The sequence below is a fragment of the Equus przewalskii genome, chromosome 3 (assembly GCF_037783145.1).
Source record: "Equus przewalskii isolate Varuska chromosome 3, EquPr2, whole genome shotgun sequence".
Taxonomy (NCBI): Eukaryota; Metazoa; Chordata; class Mammalia; order Perissodactyla; family Equidae; genus Equus; species Equus przewalskii.
This window is the reverse complement of record NC_091833.1, coordinates 36,695,337-36,714,767: the sequence shown is the minus strand read 5'-3', so window position 1 is coordinate 36,714,767 and position 19,431 is coordinate 36,695,337. Positions and strand designations below refer to the sequence as shown.

Below are 19,431 nucleotides of genomic sequence, written 5' to 3'. Positions count from 1 at the left end.
ATTAATTACAAGAAAGAAAAAAGCTGAGAAAGGCACAAAGATGTGGAGACTAAACAATACACTACTGAACAAGCAATGGATCATTGAAGAAATTAAAGAAGAAAAAATACCTGGAAACAAATGAAAATGATAACATGCCATACCAACTCATATGGGATACAGCAAAAGCCGTATTAAGAGGAAAATTCATCGCAATACAGGCACATCATAACAAACAACAAAAATCCCAAATAAGCAATCTTAAACTACACCTAACTGAACTAGAGAAAGAACAAACAAAGCCCAAAGTCAGCAGAAGGAGAGAAATAATAAAAATCAGAGCAGAAATAAATACTATTGAAACGAAAATGGTGGTAGAAAGGATCAATGAAACAAAGAGTTGGTTCTTTGAGAAGATAAATAAAATTGACAAACCTCTAGCCAGACTTACAAAGAAAAAAAGGGAGAAAGCTCAAATAAACAAAAGCAGAAATGAAAGAGGAGAAATAACAACAGACTCTGCAGAAATACAAGGGATTATAAGAGAATACTACAAAAAACTCTATGCTAACAGAACGGATAACCTAGAGGAAATGGATAAATTCTTAGACTCCTACAATCTCCCAAAGCTCACTCAAGAAGAGGCAGACAATTTGAACAGACCAATCACAAGGAAAGAGACTGAAACAGCAATCAAAAACATCCCAAAGAATAAAACCCCAGAACCAGATGGCTTTCCTGGGGAATTCTACCAAACTTTCAGGGAGGATTTAATACCTATCCTTTTCAAGCTATTCCAAAAAATTAGGGAGGATGGAACACTTCCTAACACATTCTATGAGGCCAACATCATGCTGATACCAAAGCCTAACAAGGACACCACAAAAAAAGAGAACTACAGGCCAATATCACTGATGAACATAGACGCAAAAATTCTAAACAAAATTTTGGCAACCAGAATTCAGCAATACATCAAAAGGATCATACATCATGATCAGGTGGGATTCATACCAGGGACACAGGGATGGTTCAACAACCGCAAATCAATCAACGTGATACACCACATCAACAAACTGGAGAATAAAAACCACATGATCATCTCAATAGATGCAGAGAAGGCATTTGACAAGATCCAACAGCCATTTATGATAAAAACTCTGAACAAAATGGGCATAGAAGGGAACTACCTCAACATAATAAAGGCCACATATGACAAACCCACAGCCAACATCATACTCAATGGGCAAAAACTGAGCGCCATCCCCATGAAAACAGGAACAAGACATGTATCACCACTTATTTAACACAGTACTGTACACACTTATTTAACACAGTACTGGAGGTCCTGGCCAGAGCAATCAGGCAAGAAAAAGGAATAAAAGGAATCCAAATAGGGAGGGAAGAAGTGAAACTCTCGCTGTTTGCAGATGACATGATCTTATATATAGAAAACCCCAAAGAATCCATTGGAAAACTCTTAGAAGTAATCAACAACTACAGCAAGGTTGCAGGGTATAAAATCAATTTGCATAAATCAGTAGCATTTCCATATTCTAACAACGAACTAACAGAAAAAGAACTCAGGAACACAATACCATTCACAATAGCAAGAAAAAGAATAAAATACCTCGGGGTAACTTTAACTAAGGAAGCGAAGGACCTACATAATGAAAATTACAAGGCTTTTCTGAGAGAATTGGATGACGACATAAGGAGATGGAAAGACATTCCATGTACATGGATTGGAAGAATAAACAGTTAAAATGTCCGTTCTACCTAAAGCAATCTACAGATTCAACACTATCCCAATCAGAATCCCAATGACCTTCTTTACAGAATTAGAACAAAGAATCCTAAAATCATATGGGGCAACAAAAGACCCCGAATTGCTCAAGCAATCCTGAGAAAAAAGACCAAAACGGGAGGCATTACAATCCGTGACTTCAAAACTTACTACAAAGCTACAGTAATCAAAACAGCATGGTACTGATACAAAAACAGGTGCAAAGATCAATGGAACAGAATTGAAAGCCCAGAAATAAAACCACACATCTATGGACAGCTTATCTTCGACAAAGGAGCAGAGTGCATACAATGGAGAAAAGAAAGTCTTTTCAACAAATGGTGCTGGGAAAACTGGAAAGCCATATGTAAAAGAATGAAAATCGACCATTCTTTTTCACCATTCACCAAAATAAACTCAAAATGGATCAAAGACCTAAAGGTGAGACCTGAAACCATAAGGCTTCAGGAAGAAAACATAGGCGGTACACTCTTTGACATCAGTATTAAAAGGACCTTTTTGGACACCATGCCTTCTCAGAGAAGGGAAACAATAGAAAGAATAAACAAATGGGACTTCATCAGACTAGACTAAAGAGCTTCTTCAAGGCAAATGAAAACAGGATTGAAACAAAAAAACAACCCACTAACTAGGAAAAAATATTTGCAAGTCATATATCTGACAAAGGCTTAATATCCATAATATATAAAGAACTCTCACAACTCAACAACAAAAAAATCAAACAACCCGATCAAAAAATGGGCTGGAGACATGAACAGACATTTCTCCAAAGAAGATAGACGGATGGCCAATAGGCACATGAAAAGATGCTCATCATCGCTGATCATCAGGGAAATGCAAATCAAAACTACACTAAGATATCACCTTACACCCATTAGAATGACAAAAATATCTAAATCTAATAGTGACAAATGTTGGAGAGGTTGCGGAGAGAATGGAACCCTCATACACTGCTGGTGGGAATGCAAACTAGTGCAGCCACTATGGAAAACAGTATGGAGATTCCTCAAACAATTAAAAATAGAACTACCATACGATCCAGCCATTCCACTACTGGATATCTATCCAAAGAGCTTAAAGTCAGCAATTCCAAAAGTCCTATGCACCCCAATGTTCACTGCAGCATTATTTACAATAGCCAAGACATGGAAGCAACCTAAGTGCCCATCAACAGATGAATGGATAAAGAAGTCGTGGTATATATATATACAATGGAATACTACTCAGCTGCAAAACAGAACAAAATCATCCCATTTGCAACAACATGGACGGACCTTGAGGGAATTATGTTAAGTGAAATAAGCCAGTTAGAGAGGATAATCTCTGTATGACTCCACTCATATGAGGAATTTAAAAATGTGGACAAAGAGAACAGATTAGTGGTTACCAGGGGAAAGGTGGGGTGGGGGGTGGGCACAAAGGGTGAAGTGGTGCACCTACAACACGAATAACAAACAGTAATGTACAACTGAAATTTCACAAGATTGTAACCTATCATTAACTCAATAATAAATAAATAAATAAATAAATTCAACCCACCATTTGGGAGAAAAATTGCAATTAAGGGGGAACAAAAAGTTCCAATATCTACAGACTATTAAAATTAAATGATAAAAAAGACCACAATGGTTTCTCCTGTAGCAATAAATTCTTCAGATCTGTAGAATGCCGCAAACCCCCTCAGTTCATTTTAATTTGCTTTCACTGACACGCATGTCCAACAGAACAGTAAGAAAAAAGAAAAAGAAAGAAACTACCTTGGGGGAAAAATAAAGTTTATTGGAAGAAATATTCCATTTGAAAACAAAAAGAAACTCTGGGTTAATCAGCATATGATCCAACAGAACTTGGAGGATGCATGGGAAGCCCTGTGCTGTAAACCAAAGAGAGTGCCATCTACAGAATGCATACTTTGAATACATCGTCAACCGTGGCAACATTTCCATCGGTTAAATAAATGTAATTTCTTTTCATTAAAAAAAAATAAAAAACATAAAACATTATGCTCATAATATAAAACGTATTTTTTTTATTGTACTTAAGAATGAACTTGAATATGTGATTTATTTTTTAACCATCCCATCTAGGTTTCTGTTGATCTCACAACTCTCAATTCTACTGGCTGAGACTAAGTTAAAAAAAAAAATCACCAAATTCCAAGACTACTTTAATTTTTAAATGTAGATTGGAAAAAAACCCCAAATCCTCTTTCGTTACTGGTTAGGAAAGGCCTCAACTCCTACAACCATTACATCTAAATTGTAGGAGATGGCAGCCATAACATAAGAGGAAGAAAGATCCCCTGAATTTTTCCTATATTTTAACTAGTAATCTCATGCCACTGATAAGAATAAACTACCAATTTATAGATGTTTTTCCCTATTTAGTTAACAGTTCTTATGAAACCAAACATCCAGCAGCTGAATTAAACTTTGCTTTGGCCCATAGAGTACATTAGCAGGGTTTATCAATACTCACCAAATGGGACACCTTGACAGATCCTTCACAATTAGAGGGTTCACCTTTCTCTCTACTTTCCAAAATCTAGAGAGAAAAGGCAACTTGTAGAAAAATTAGTGTCTTCTTGATTGGAAAAACCAAGTAGAGAGAGAATTACCCACCATCCTAAAAATGGTATGAGAACGACTGCTCCTTTGATTCATCTTTGTGATTCCATAGTGTCTGTTCTCTGTAAAAATGAGTCATATTTCAGCGGCATATATTAAAATCCAAAGAAAAACATTAACTTTTATTGTAGCTTAAAAGTGAAAAGTGTGATTTGAAGCCTAAATACATTCAAGTGAATAGTTTTTACTATTTTACAAGTGTTTTGAGGAAATACAGCATAAAGTCTTACTTTCTCCCTTTGTGATCCACTTCAAAGCCATTTCTGGTGTATAAACAACTTCTTCTGTGAGATCAGCCACATATACATTCCTCTGAAACAAGGTTAATGATGGGAAGAGTAGAGAAATAGAAGTCACTTAAAAGTGTGCATCTCAAAAGAAGGTGCAAACTATTACAGAATTCATTTGTAGAAGTTAAAAGTAGAAAATGGAGAATATTACTCTGTATAAAAATAAGAAGTAAATCTATGATATTTACAATTTATATCCTATACCAAAGCACACCAAATTCTAACCTGATACTTCCATCTCGTTCTTTTGAGGCCCTTACACAAAAATATTACAACTGTCAATATTTCAAAATGATACATGTCGCTTAAAAGATGATCTCATAAACATTTAAGAAAGAAAACAAAAAACAAATCACAGAAACAGGATACATTTTAAAAAATAATGGAAAGTAAAGGTTAATGTTCATGAAGTATAATCCCAATAAGTAACTGTATTGTTTGAGCTACTGTTACTCACATTGAAGTCTTCCCGAATTATCAAAGGCTTCATTTTTTGAGTGTCACAGAGTAAGTCTGTAATGGTTTCATTGTATATCTCCATGTAAGACACACGTAAGAGAAATTCCCTATCAGGAAACTAGGAGAAAACATATGTAAAAACATCAGAGATCACCCAATTATGAAAACCTAATACTGAATGTTGATGTGCTCATAATAAACATTAAAATATTCTTTGAGAAGTTACCTTTGTAAAACAAACAAAAAAAATCCTATGGTTCTATATTGACAAAAGGAAACACAAAAATATAAAAGCATTGTTTCAGAAATAATGAAAAGCATGGCACCATAAAATTCGAAGAAGAGGGTGCCCAGTCCAACTCTCTAAGCTCAAAATAAAACCCTACAAACAGATGTTCAGATAAGAACACTAAAAATCATTAAACAGTAAGGAAAAAACAAATTGAAAACCTGCCTTAACTGATTAGGTTGCCTATCCTGGTCTTCTCACCACATCTACCCTCTCCTGCTCCTTAACGATCACTGACAGCTCCTCAAAGGCAGTGTTAAGATTTCTTGTTCCTCAATGCCTGCTTTGTGACAGGAGTAGCACTGCTTCAGGATTCAAGGGAAAGAATGAAAGGACTCTAAGCTCTATAAAGTAAGGCTGTGGGGAAAGCAAATGTACGCTATGCCTTTCTTCCTTCCCCGTGGATAATCGAAAGAGAACTGTAAACCTACTTCCTTCCACCATGACAAGAGGTGACTACTTTTACCCGTATGTACCGGAAATTTGGCTATTTACCTTCTTAATTTTTTGGAAAATGTCATGAATTGCCCTGGGTATTACTCCCAAATAATCTTTTGAACCCATCATGGTATATGTTTTTCCTGAAGCAGTCTGCCCATAGGCAAATACAGTACCTGGGGACACAAAAACACATATACACAAAGATTGAAAAAGCATCGAGAGTATGTAAAACTATCAATACTGTTGAACAGACACCCAAGACTAAATAAAACGTTTCTGCAGTGGATACAAACCATTGTAGCCTTGTATGGCAGAATCTATGATTGGTACTGCGATTTCCTCATACACATTTTTAGTAGATTCATCACTGTCAAAGACACGATCTAAAAAAAAAACCACACAAGTTAAACCAAACAAATCAACTGTGTTTTCACTTTGAATTAGTAGCTGCCCAAAGAAATAAAATTGTCAGGATATGGTATGATAAAATATTTAACTCACAATATTTTCTTCAACTTATTGGTCCTCTGAAAATACACTTCTCTATAATGTAAAATGTGCTAGTTCTCACACAAAAAAACACAAGTCAGCTATCTTATGTGCTTTCAAGAGGCAGTGAGGCATAGTGGCTGAACCTGGGGATCTGGAATCAGACTGCCTGCAAATCCTGGTTCTGTCACTTACAAGCTATGTGACCTCGGTCAACGTGGATGATGTCTCTGTGCCTCACTTCCCTAACCTGTAAAGTGAATATATATTATCTTCCTTAGAGAATTACTGTAAACATATGGTTAATACTTAGGAAATGCAAACTATTACTATTCTTTGAGAAATTTTAGTGTTTATAACATATCTAGCAAGAAGGCCTGGCTCAAACTAAACCAAGAAACACAGACAATTGGAAGAAAAGCACCGAGCCAAGCTGAAGTGTTACAGAGAACAGCTGGTTGGCTGGCTGCTGAGGGCTGGGGTTAGGTAGCATTTGCCATGATGAATCCACCAGTCCAGGATGTGGTCTCTCCTTTGTTGGTGCATCAAAAATGGACCACTCTCTCAGTGGTGGGCTCACATTAGAAAGCCCCCAAGAAATGGATTTGTCAGTCAGGAGGGAAATGTATCAACTGTCTTGAGAAATTCAGTGCTCACACGGCTTGCACCATGACCAACATCTGCACTTGTAGGTAGAACCCTATGGAAAACCAAAGTGCCATCTGAATGCTGCCAGGGGTCAGGAGTTCAGGGCAAGGAGAGATGGCAGGATGATTCAAATCTTAATACCAGCTGCTTCAGACAGGTGGGTGAGTCCAAATCCCTTGTGAGCATACACAGCTACTGAGAACCTGCAGCACTTGAGTCAGAATGGCTGTGTATCCCTTGTTCTTGGTTTTATAATCTCTGGAACATACTGTTCTACCTTTTAAAAATTTATGTTGATACTATCAAATAGTCCTTTACCAGGAATCATTTTCTATTCTATACATCTTTGCTCTAAAGGCTTAGATATTGGCTTTCTAGCGTAACACTAAGTCACCAACCTAATCACTCTCACTCCTAAGGTTGTTGAGGGGACCTTACTGTGCTTTGTGGTGCCTACGTGGCAGCATGGCAGTGTGGCTGGAACACAGATCTGACTCCTCCATTTGCTGGCTGTGTGACTTGCGTTTCAGTTCCTCATTAAAATGGGAAGGTACCTATCACATAGGCTTGTTAGGAGGATTAAATGAGTTAATATATATGAGGTGCTTAGAACAGTGTCCGGCACATGGTCAGCACTATACAGAATGTGCTAAATCAATACACAAATCAGCCTGGCCAACCTTGAGGGCCTCCAAGTCCTTTTGCCCTAGCTAGCTCTCGCTCATCCTACAGGTGCCGGGTACCTAAGCTAGTTAGATCCCCTGCTAGAAACTCCCACAAAGCCATGTCATCATAAGTGTAATTAGTAGTCTAAAGTCTTTCTTCCCACCACATGACAAGCTCCACAAAAGGGGCAGTAGGTACCCGCTATATTCTAGCCAAGAAGGAATATCTTCACTATTTATTCTTTAAAGAGTTTTCTTGAAAATAATTGTGGAAAGAATATACCTAACTGAAAGATCTTAAAGATGACTTGACATTAAGCAACATATTTTGGGCTTACGGAGTCTTAGGCCACAAATACACTAATGAATAAGAGGAAAAATGTTAGTTTCAGTCATAAGGCACTATGACTATAACTGTGTTTTAAACATCAATTCATTATCTTACTTATCATAAAGGATGGATGAGCAATTTTTCAAATCTTCCACTGAAGCAGTTTACAGACGGCTTAGTCTGATCTTTAATGTCAAATCCAGTATTCTGGATAAGCCTTTTGTACTCTTAAAAGGAAAAGGATAATATGTTTACTTTTGATGCTATTATAAGCTTACCAAAATTGAAGGATTTACTTCCATCAACTTGATAAATAGCATTATTGTCAGTTTTCCAGTAAACTTGCGTATCTTCTCCAAGAGCTTCTTCTCTAAAAGAATAAAAACAGTGCATTTTATAACTAGTTTTGAAGTCTGTTATATGAAAGATAATTTAAAAGATTTCGTCTTCTGAAGACTATTTTAAAGGATGGTAATGACCTATACTATAATTGGGAGAAATGTGGAAAGTCCACCTTTAAGGGGTCACCACTTTTAAATGGGGCTTCCCTGACCTCCTGCCCTCTCACCGGAGCGTCCCTGGGAAGCTCTTCACGCCCTTCCCCCACCCAGCACTGTATGCTGAAAAGATACATTCAAACGCAACTCCGATTATCCTTCTTGCTTAACATCTTTCAAAACCATCCGACATCCTCAACACACGGCACGTGAGACTTCGATCATGTTTATTTCTCTCTTCAACCTTTGCTTCCTCTGACTTCCTATATACACCCTAACTCAAGACAAATCAACTATCTGAAGGTTCCCACAAGAGAAGAGATTTAATCCCTCTGCGCCTGGAATACCCCGACTTCCGTTTCCATCAAGTAACGTAACTATTCTTTCTTCCTGAAAAGTGTCAGGACCTTCCTGACACCAGCCCTGCCCGTCTCCCACGCCGTCATCTCGCTGAAGGGCTAATGACCCCTCCGGCACACTCCCCCCCTGCCCGTCACAGCACCTGTCACTGCGTCGTGATGGTTTTGTTCCGGAGCTGTCTTCTAACGCATTAGATAATGAGCTCCTAGACAAGAGGGAAGTCCTCGTCTTGATATTCCCCTTTATTTAACACAGTAACATTTAACACATATTTCTCAAATGCAAAAATGTGTTAGTATTCTGAGAGAGGGGCAGAGACTAGAGAAGCAAACAGACGTCATTTCTTGCCCTTCCTGCTCTCTCTCTATAGGGTTCATGACCTCTGTGTCTCCTCCTCTAGAATGTAAGATCCACGGGGCAACGACGGTAGTGTCTACACTGTACCGAAAGGAAAGAATTCCAAATGGGCGAATATCAGGCTCGCAGCGTCCTGAACGCTGAGCCAGCCGCCGCCGGAGCGAAGCCTGGGCGCAGCGAGCAGCCTGGGCCTCGCGCCCTGGGACACCGGGCGGCCGGGCCAGCGGCCGGCGCGCAGGGAGCTGGCTGCGCAGCGTCGAGAGAAGCCCCGGCCGGCCCGTCTCTTGCCCGGGCCGGGACCGCGCACCAAGGGCGAGCGGCCGAGCTGCCCACGGCCTACCTGCTGTTGAGCGGCCGCAGGCGCACGCACACGGCCACCGCCGCCTCCTCCGCCATCCCGCCGAGCGCCGGCCGGCTCGCCGCCCGCGCCGCCTTAAAGTTCAAAATTTCCGCGACGCCGCGTCTGATTGGGCGGCGGCCCCGTGGCGTCACGCGTCGTCCCCTGCGTCCCCGGACGCTCGCCGCGGGGGAGGCGCGTTTCCAGCGTCTGGAGCAGAGGCGGCCACGGGGCGCGGAGGGCGGCTGTGCTGGCGGCAGCGGAGACGACGGCCGTCTGCTGGAAGCCTCTGGAGGGCGGGCAGCCGGTACGAACGCCGTCCTTCGCCCACCCTTAAAGACTTTGCAATCGGTGGGAAAACACGGCAGAGAAATTTTTTTCCACAATCAAAAGAGAATTACCACCTTTAAACGGTCATACTTTTTCCTGTTTTAATCTAAAAACCCTTAAAACGACAAGAGTTGAAAGTTACTACCCAGCCCAGAAGCAAAAGGATCTTGTGCTCCTTAGAAACTGTGAGTTTTAGGTTTTTGCTCTTTCTTTTTGTTTGAACTCCTGTTCTCATTGGCTGTAAGTTCCTAAAAGGTTGACTTAGGAAAAGAATTATTGAAGAGTGGAAAAACTCACTTAGTAATGAGCTCAAACTTTTATTAGCGAAAGTGGAAAAGTGATTCTAAATTCTTGTCCGGAAATAGTGCTTGGTTTTCCTTTGTTTTAAATATGTATCCCAGTAAAGTATTAACATTTTCTTTAGGCAATTTCATTTCCTTTCAGTCCTTTTCTTAGTTGATTTAAGAAGCATCAAGAATTATCTCCTTTCTCTCACCAAAAACATGACCTGCAGTTGCTAATAATTGTTCGTTGTTTAGGAGTAGAAAACACTATTGATTTAATAAAATTATTTTGGAAGGTAATTCGGCAATATCAAAAAATGGAAGGCACATGTACCCTTTATGCAAGCAATTCTGGTTTTAAGAATGTATACATATATTTGAATGACTGTGCAAGGACATGTATATCAGGCTATTAGTTGCGGCATTGTTGACAGTAGCAAATGACTGAAAACACATTAAATGCCAGTAAATATGTTAAGTGGTTGACATTGTCAACGAAAATAATCCATAATCAATCTATAAATGAAAATTTGGGTGAGTTTATTCTGAGCTTAAATCTGAGGATTATAACCCAGGGCCTTTCTTCCCGAAGGAAGAAAGGGCACCAAAGAAGTGGGGTGCCCAGAGTGGTTATATACCCCCAGAGAGGATGTTTCACATAGGATTGAAATGTCCCTTTTACAATAGTCGCGAGACTGCTCTGTCGGCACAGCGATTGATGGAAACAGCAGGTAGGTCTTCTGTCTCAGTGAACGCAGCAGGGTGGCAGTCTGTTGTCTCGAGCTGGGTGGTCACAGGTGAGCTGGGTGGTCCAAGGTGAGTGCAGCAATCAGTTCCTCGCCTAAGGAAAGATGCTTATCCCTAAGGAAATGCCAATGTGGGGGGAAGTTGCACCTTTATCTCAAGGGCCTTTGTTCTGGCCATAAGAAATGTCTAAGCAGATACACAATGCATGCTCAACAGCCACAGTCAAGCCCTTTTGGAAAAAACAAGGTCAGGCCGAATTAGGTTTATACCAAACGGCTTGCTCATATACTCCAATATATCCTATTGCTTGCCATTTTTATTTGTCAAACACAAGCTGGGAATGTAGTCTCGCTTTCCGGTTGGAAAGAGGAGAGTGGATTTTGGTGGAGTGCCATCAGCCTCTGCAACACTCTGACTACCTTAGATTTTCTCTGTAACCTAGGTTGCTTTTCCCTTCCTCTGATACATCTGTATTCTATTTGACACTCATCCATACTCAATTTTAGCAAGTTTCTTTTTTTATGAAGATGTCAGATGTCATAGACTTATTGAAGCTGAAAGGAACCTTAGAAATATTCTCATCCAATTTTCTCATTTTGTGGATGGGACAATGGTGAATTACAAGATAAATGATTTTCTAGTGTGGCATAGCTTATAAATGGTGGAGTTGGACTGACCCAAGCCAGTACAGTTTCCATCTGCCACTGAACTCCTGTGTAACCGTGACGAAAAGGAAAGGGACACTATGTCTGTAATCATTGCAGATAATTGTTGCAAGATTAAAGACTTGTGCTTTTGAAATTAAACACTGTTTATCTATTAAACAAAAATTACTCCTGTTGAAGGGGATGGAATGATATAAATATACATTGCAATTAATTTTATATGAAATTCATAAAGTGAGCGAGCACAGGTAAGTATTTCAAATTCATGTATATTTGTAATACCAGGAGCTCTCTGACCCCTAAAATTTGCACCACAATCAAGAACTGCCAAACCCTATGTGAGGCCCTGCCTCCCTCTGGAAGGACCACAGTGCCCTCTGCAGCTTTAGCAGAAATGAACACAGTCTGGGGGAAAAAATAATGAGAACACCAACATGGAAGTGTGTGCAATTAACATGCCTCAGAAATTCACTTTACCTTCTTGAATTGAATGAAGATATTTATGTAAAGATCATATTTTAAGCAAAGTATACTACAGCATGTATAGCAGGTACCTCTATTTATATAAAAAGATGTACAATACAGAAAAAGATACATATAGGTCCATATCTACAGATTAATTTGAGGGTAATACTCTAGGAAATGGCACAGTTGCCTTTGGCGAGACAAACTGGCACTCGGGGATCAGATGTGGGAATATTTACTTTTCACTGTGCTTCTTCTTGTACTACTTAAATTTTTTATCATATGCATGTATTAATCTTTCAGGCAAGAAAAAAGTTAATCAACAAAAATTTTAATTACCACTTAGAGCAATAGCTTGCATCCAAATTTCAAGCCTCCCTCTCCAGAAGTTCCATAACTGAAGTTCTTTAATCTGTTCAAAACAAGACAACAGGCCCAAAATGGAGTCACTTATACTAAGCCCCACGTCATCAAACCAAGACTTAACTTAATTACAGGTTCGGCTTTCCCAGAGAAGGAACTTTACACCAGTCAACCAGGAATCACCCCACCAGCACTAGTTAGGTAATCTGCCTGATAGGCCCCTTCCATCCTCTAAAGGAAAGTGACTTTTCAATAACTAATTTGCTTGCCTAGTATAACTTCCTTGTCCCCACTCCCTTCAGCCTATAAAGGTTTTTCATCTTGTACAGCCCCTCGGGGCTCCTTTCTACGTGCTACATTGGATGCTGCCCAATTCAAATTGATTTTTGCTCAAATAAACTCTTAAAATTTTTAATTATCCCTCAGTTTGTCTTTTAACAGTTCTGTACCTGTTGACAGTCCTGGTGTTAAATGAGGGAACTGAGGGAGACCCTGAAGGTGCCCCCGAGAAATGAGCAACCAGGTGGGTGCGTGCGGAGCCCCTTGAGCTCACTGCTTTCTTGCTGCCTCTGGAGGTGGTTGTTAAGTCCTTCTGGGATCCTAGCTCTGCAGCTCTTGCATTATGAGTTTTCAAACTTTATTTGAGCATTTCTTTTTCCAGACTGGGTCTGGAAACTGACGGGAGTCAGATTGGGTCCGACTTACAAGCTGGGCGGTGCAGGGGCGGGGGAGGGGGTGGCTGGCCCTGTGGTCCAGTGGTTGGGTTCACGCCTCCGCTTTGGCGGCCCAGGATTTCTCGGTTCTGATCCTGGGCACGGCGGTGGCACTGCTGGTAGGGCCATGCTGAGGCGGCGTCCCACATGCCACAGCTGGAGGGACCCGCAGCTGAAGGTATACAAGTATGTACCGGGGGGCTTTGGGAAGAAAAGGGAAAATAAAATCTAAAAAAAAAAAAAACCTGGGCTGGGTCTGGGTCTGGACTGGACGTGACTTAAGCTGGACTGGGTCCAGTGTGAGGCCTTTAGTGGATAAAATTTTCTTTCAAGGATGGGCAAGTAAGTTAACCTTACCAAAGACAGTCTTGAATTATAGTGGCCATGGTGGAGAACTTTTAACCTAGCTAAGATTATCCATTTAGAAGATGCCCTGGTGAAAAAGGGGTCTCAGCCAAACACAAAACACGAAGAGGGAAAATTATTTTTCCTCCTCTACTGTGTCTGGTACCAGGATGAGGCCTGCTGGGACACCCCACTCGCTCCAGAGCCTGCAGACAGGATCCAGGAAAACTGGTAGAAGCTGCCAAAGGGTGAGAATTCTTACCAAAGTCACCCTCCAGATCTCTATCTGTGGTGCCTGGTTGAGAGAGGAAGGTAAAATTTCACATTATTGCTTCTATTCCAAACTCAGATTGGCAGGACAAAACATTTGTAAGAATAAGATCTTGACTGAAAGTATGAATCTGCTTTCAGGTACCCATTGGTTGTTGATCCTTTCCCTCCTAGGGATAACTATTGCCTTATTGTTTGTCTCCTTTAGTGGCCAGAGAAACTGGCCTGGCAATCATCGGGTTGTGGACCCCTACAATAAGGCAAGACAGAAATGTAGGTTGCACTCCATCTGCAGCTAGATATGGCTGGACAGAAATACGGGTTGCACCCCATCTGCAGCTAGATATGGCTGGACAGAAATGTGGGTTGCACCCCATCTGCAGCTGGACATGGCTGGACAGAAATGTGGGTTGCACTCCACTTGCAGCTGGGATTCTACCCACTGTTGCCAGCTCTCAGGGGAATTATTTCTTTCTTGCTTTGATTTATCTTGGAGAGTGGCTCTGGATCCTGAGAAGGTAGTATCTTTTTTTCCTCTTTGAGGACACCTCTTGTGTCCACGGAGTTGTTCAGTACTGCCAGGAATATTTACTATTTGCCCTGGCTGAAATCTGACAAGATATTCAAAAGGATTTTTTTAAGTATCTCTATGGTCAAAAGTTGGCCCAATAAGAAGCTGATATTTAGAGCCTGATAGAAAACAATTTTTTTAGGCCTTCTCCCCTAAGCTAGAATGAAACTATATACCCAGAGGGAAAGAAGAACATTCTGAAGTCTTTGTGGAAGAATTTACTAAAATATTCCAAAGACACACAGCTCTAACTCTAGAACATAGGGATCTTTTGTTTTCCATCTTAGTTGATGATCTTCTCCCTGATATAAAGAAGCAAACTGAGGATAATGTGCTTGGTAGATGGGGTCCCTCCTTGATATTAATCTGGTTGCAATCCCATTCTCTGAGAAATTAAAAATAACCATAGTTGTCTTACAAATTGAGTCTTTACAAGAACAGAAATGTGGATCTAGAAACAATTCAAAGCCCATCTATCTTTTTTACCAATCCAAAACCTCCGATATTCATCTCAGAAGGCTTGCAGATATTCTAAAGGATCTGGGCTTCAGAAACAAAAGTCCTTCTAAGGGGAACTTGTATTCTTTCTCTGTGCCTTTTGAAATGTAAATATTCTACCTGGTCTTCTCTAGGAACCAAGGTCATTCATATCAGAAGAAAGAAAAAGAAAAGGCAATTTTGAAAACTAGGCTTATTGAAAATCTCTTCCACAAATAATAGTAAAAAGCTTTAGCCATCTGAGCAGGTAATTTACTCCCTCTGCCTGAAACACAACTTGGATGAAACTGATTTTTTATAAACTAGTGAGTCTTGCATTACCATACCTGTCTCTCAGCTAAAATTTTAAAATAAAAGCTAGGAGATCTTTGTTTGATCTGTTTGCGTGTTTATGTTTGTCTATGTATGTATGTTATAAATCTGTATTTTTTTCTACCTCCAGATGGTATTAATGAGGGTTTTAGGCTGGTTAATTTTAAAACTGCAGATGAGAAGCAGGCTCCGAGGAGCAGGAGAGGAGTTTGCTTGCCCTTTGTTGGGAAACATTTACATTTGTAAGGGAAACCTCCATCTGTAAAGATGCCTCCTCTCTGTGTCAGGAAGAAGGCAGGATGGCCTTATCTCTGGGAACTCTTAATGGGGAAGGCAAGGACTTAAGTTGGTTACTGTTTGGCAACCTCATGTAACTGATTTAGGGTGGTGGCTTCTGGCCTTTACTGAATCCGATTTGATTCTTATCTAAAAGTTGTGGGACCACCCAATGGCCAGACCCCACCTGCACTGATAACATTTTAACTTTTTTTCATGTTCTTTCCTTTGTCTTGTAAAGAGATGGCTCACATACCTATGCCTTAAATTTAGCCTTACTCTCCACCCATGTTTGTAGCAGAAGTGGCAGCAGCAGCTCCTCTTGCCCATGGGTCCTGTCCCCACACAGCAGCTCTGACTGCCCATGGATCCTGTCCCCATGCTATTCCACACTATTCTCTAAATAAAAGAACACTACTGCCAGACCTTGAGAGTCCAAGAAATCTTTCTTTCGACTCCTCGGCTCACCAACCCCGCATCGGTATTGCCAAAATTAATTTGTAAAGAGCTCTATTTAATTGGCTTAAAGGCAAACAAGAGTTTATATAAATCAAGTGTACTCTCAAAAATATAGAAACTAACCCAAATGTTTTTCAAGTTCATGTGATCTAGAATAATCTTCAGTAAATAAAAGCTAGTTTAAGTTTTTTGGTTTAATTAAAACAGGCATGTCTTGAGAGTTATCAGCATTAAATATAAAACCTTTATTCTACCTAGGTTTAGCAAAAGTCAAATAAGCTCATGTTCTCTCTGTTACAGAATTTGTCAGCAAGAAAGATAACTTAAGATGATGATTAGCTGTGTAATATCTTGTGAAGTTTTAATGACTAATCTAAGCATAATTTTTAAGAAGCAAACGAATTAAATAAATGTAATAAGATAAAAGTTTATAAGTGAACTTTTCAACAATAATTATTCTTTATAGTATATCTATTTAAAAATAGTTTCCAAAATCTTTTTTGGTAACTTGAAACCTTAAAGTTATACTGAAATATGTTAAATAATGGGTATTAATTGAACGTCTAGATCATTTCCAAATGAAATAAAATACTGAAACATTAATTACTGAACATAGGTTTATCCACTTTTGGCTTCCTTTTACAAAGTAACTAAAGATATTGTGGTCTATTAGCAAGGAATGTGTCACAATGTTTTGTGCCACATTGAAAAATTCATTGTGAGGAAGATAAACTTCCAGAAATTATGAAATGTGTTTACAAATTTGCCAACTCACAGAATGCTTGTGTAATAGTCCACAATTGCTTACTTCTTAGTTATCACTAGGAATAAAGGATTCTAAGGGCTAAGAATTCTAATAAATACGTTTAATTAAAACTATTTAGAAATAACAAGAGTGGAAGAAAACAATGCATATGAAAAGTAGGTAAGGAAAGCAAAATGACTGATTGTTCCAGAACGAGAAAGAGGAAACAGCATAGGATAAAATCTGAATGGATATCAAAAGCTATAGGTTTGTAGAAAAGGAATCTTGGGAAAGAAATTTTATGTGTTCGGCATGGATTTATTTAAGTTTTTTAACAATGAATTTTAATATCAAAAGTGCACTGGTGCAAAACTAGAATTTGGTTTCACTCTGTTAAGAGAACAAAGTTTTCTTAGACTATGGTCTGCCCTTGATAAGAGGTTGTGAAAATTTTTGTTTTTTGGGTTTTGTTTGTTTGTTTGTTTGTTTTACCTTTTGGTTAAATCTAACTGGAAAGCTTGAAAGCAAAGATTTTGTGTCTTACCAAAATGATTTACTATGCTTCACATTGTCTTTATTAGGTTTTTGATTACTTAAGAAAACCCAATCTTCTCAATATTAAAAAAGCTAAGTTTTGTTTACAACTATGTAACCTTCTGTATTAGACTTTAAACTTTTCTATTGTCACTTTGGTTAAATGGATAATGAAGTGTTATTTCATAATGGTTTGTGATCCCAAGTCAATGGTTCAAACTTTTAGATGTTTTGACAACTTCCCCAAATCAGACTCTAAGTGGAATCTTTTTGAATGCAACATAACTTTGAAATTTCTCAGATGGCCCCTGGAAAAATCTCAAAAGCTTTGTCTTTCACTTTGTAAAAGAGAGATATTAAACTAATAGGCTTATTGGTATGTTAAATTACAGCAGAAGCATTGTCAAATAACTGATGATAAACACTCTTAGATTATATTCGTATGACACGTTATTAATATGTGTTCTAGAAGCCATATGAAATTCCTAAAAATCTGATATGTCCTGGTATAATGTTATCAGTTGTAATTCCACTAATTGTCTTAAAATGTCGTAGGTCACAGACATAACAAAATTTCCTTGTGAATTCCATTATAATGAACTCTGATCAGATCTTTAACCATGGGGATTTTTAAGTCTTTTGTCATTTCCAAACAGATATTATTTTACTCTAATGCTTTTGCAAAAGGAAGATTCATGGAAAGGACCCTACCAAGTACTCTTGGACCATGACTCTGCTGCCAAATTACAAAGTGTCAAAACTTGGGTGCACATTTCACAACCGAAGAAAGCTCCACCTGACATCTGGTCCTGTGCAAATGCTGGAGACATCGAAATCAAATTGAGCAGGAAGAGCAGTGGCCAGCATCGAGGTAGATGCTTCCTCCCAAGATGTCAGATCGAGAACGTCTCTTTCCAGTCCTCCTCCCCTCTCTGACCTTCCTTTTCCTAATTTTTACACCATGAATGTCTTTATTTTTGTTGTTGCGGTTGTTCACGTTTTGTCTTGCTCTGGCCTGGAAAAATAATATCATTGTTCACACATCTCAGGCCACTGCAGAGGAGGGTACTCCCACCTCAACATGGCTGTTGGATTTGCCACAGTGGTGTTGACCCTGCCCTCACAAACTTCTCCCTGATCTCCAATGCCTCCATTTCTCGGGACAATCTCACTCCTTTCTCTATCATGCCAGACTCTCCAAACCTGGGGGTCCATTTCCCCGCTTCTGGTTAACAGCTCCAAACCCAGGGGACCTTGCTTCTAGGCTCTGTACAAAGAAAGGGACACAAGATAAAGGCAACCAGAATAAAACCACCCATGCAGTCTACAGTCCCTTAAGTTTTACTCACCTCCATGGCTGTCAACTTTCTAGTCCTGAGCCACAGACAAAAATTGGAATTGCCAGGAGGCATCCATGATTTAAAAAGTTCACTTCCTTCAGCAGATCTCTACTCCCCTGGCTAGGAGTAAGTGCAAATGAGGCTATGTTCAGGGAGCTCTCCTTAACTCTTGAAGATATTGCAATCCAGTCTAAATTAGATGATGCTTGATTCAAATCAATTTTTGCTCAAATAAACTAAAAAATGTTAATGTGCCTCAGTTTATCTTTTAACAAATATCTTTGCCTTCCCTGACCACTCAATTTAAATTAAAGTATAGCTTCCTGAACTCTGTATTATCTCATTAGATACAGCATAGTATCTTCGCAATTTAGCTATGAAAAATTTGTCTATATTAGCCCACAGCTGATTAACCAAAACAAAACAAACGACACAAAAACAAACTCTTAGAAGCAGACAACAGATTAGTGATTATCAGAGGGGAAGGATGTGGGGGCAAAATGGGCAAAGGGGGTCAATTATATGGTGATGAATGGAAACTACACTTTTGGTGGTGAGCACGCTGTAGTATATACAGATGTGAAATTATTATGTTGTACACCTGAAACCTATACAATGTTATAAACCAATGTTATCGCAATAAAAAAGAATAAAAGTGGTGAGAGTGGGCATCCTTGTCTTGTTCCTTTTCTTAAAAGGATATCTTTCAGTTTTCACCATTGGGTATGATGTTAGCTGTGGGTTTGTCATATATGGTCTTTATTATGTTGAGGTACTTCCTTCTGTACCCATTTTATTCAGAATTTTTTTTTATCATAAATGGATGCTGAATCTTGTCAAATGTTTTCTCTGCATCCGTTGAGATGATCAAGGACTTTTATCCCTTAATTTATTAATGTGGTCTTTCATGTTGATTGATCTGCAGATTTTGAACCATCCCT

The 19,431-nt window shown here is 39.3% G+C and overlaps 1 protein-coding gene and 1 long non-coding RNA gene across 9 annotated transcripts in view; one reads left to right on the top strand and one right to left on the bottom strand.

The window, feature by feature from the left end:
- Positions 1–9,734, bottom strand: part of CENPE (centromere protein E) — an 85,515-nt gene extending 75,781 nt beyond the window's left edge. For all 7 annotated transcript variants that reach the window (XM_070614097.1, XM_070614098.1, XM_070614100.1 and 4 more), the window contains exons 1-8: positions 9,577–9,734; positions 8,301–8,392; positions 6,183–6,272; positions 5,944–6,062; positions 5,158–5,277; positions 4,641–4,722; positions 4,405–4,472; positions 4,262–4,327 (exon numbers count right to left, since the gene is read on the bottom strand). In XM_070614097.1, coding sequence (XP_070470198.1) covers positions 4,262–4,327; positions 4,405–4,472; positions 4,641–4,722; positions 5,158–5,277; positions 5,944–6,062; positions 6,183–6,272; positions 8,301–8,392; positions 9,577–9,632 — 693 coding nt within the window. In that variant the 5' untranslated portion in view covers positions 9,633–9,734. The remainder of the gene's footprint in view (positions 1–4,261; positions 4,328–4,404; positions 4,473–4,640; positions 4,723–5,157; positions 5,278–5,943; positions 6,063–6,182; positions 6,273–8,300; positions 8,393–9,576) is intronic.
- Positions 9,735–9,770: 36 nt separating this feature from the next.
- Positions 9,771–19,159, top strand: LOC103543720 (uncharacterized). Of its 2 annotated transcripts, none has more exons than XR_011538595.1 (4): positions 9,771–10,088; positions 12,869–12,950; positions 13,655–13,797; positions 17,807–19,159. It is a non-coding gene; the product is annotated as an uncharacterized lncRNA (long non-coding RNA). The 2 variants fall into 2 exon arrangements; XR_542980.2 differs by having other exon boundaries at positions 9,782–10,088; positions 12,854–12,950.
- Positions 19,160–19,431: the final 272 nt, after the last annotated feature.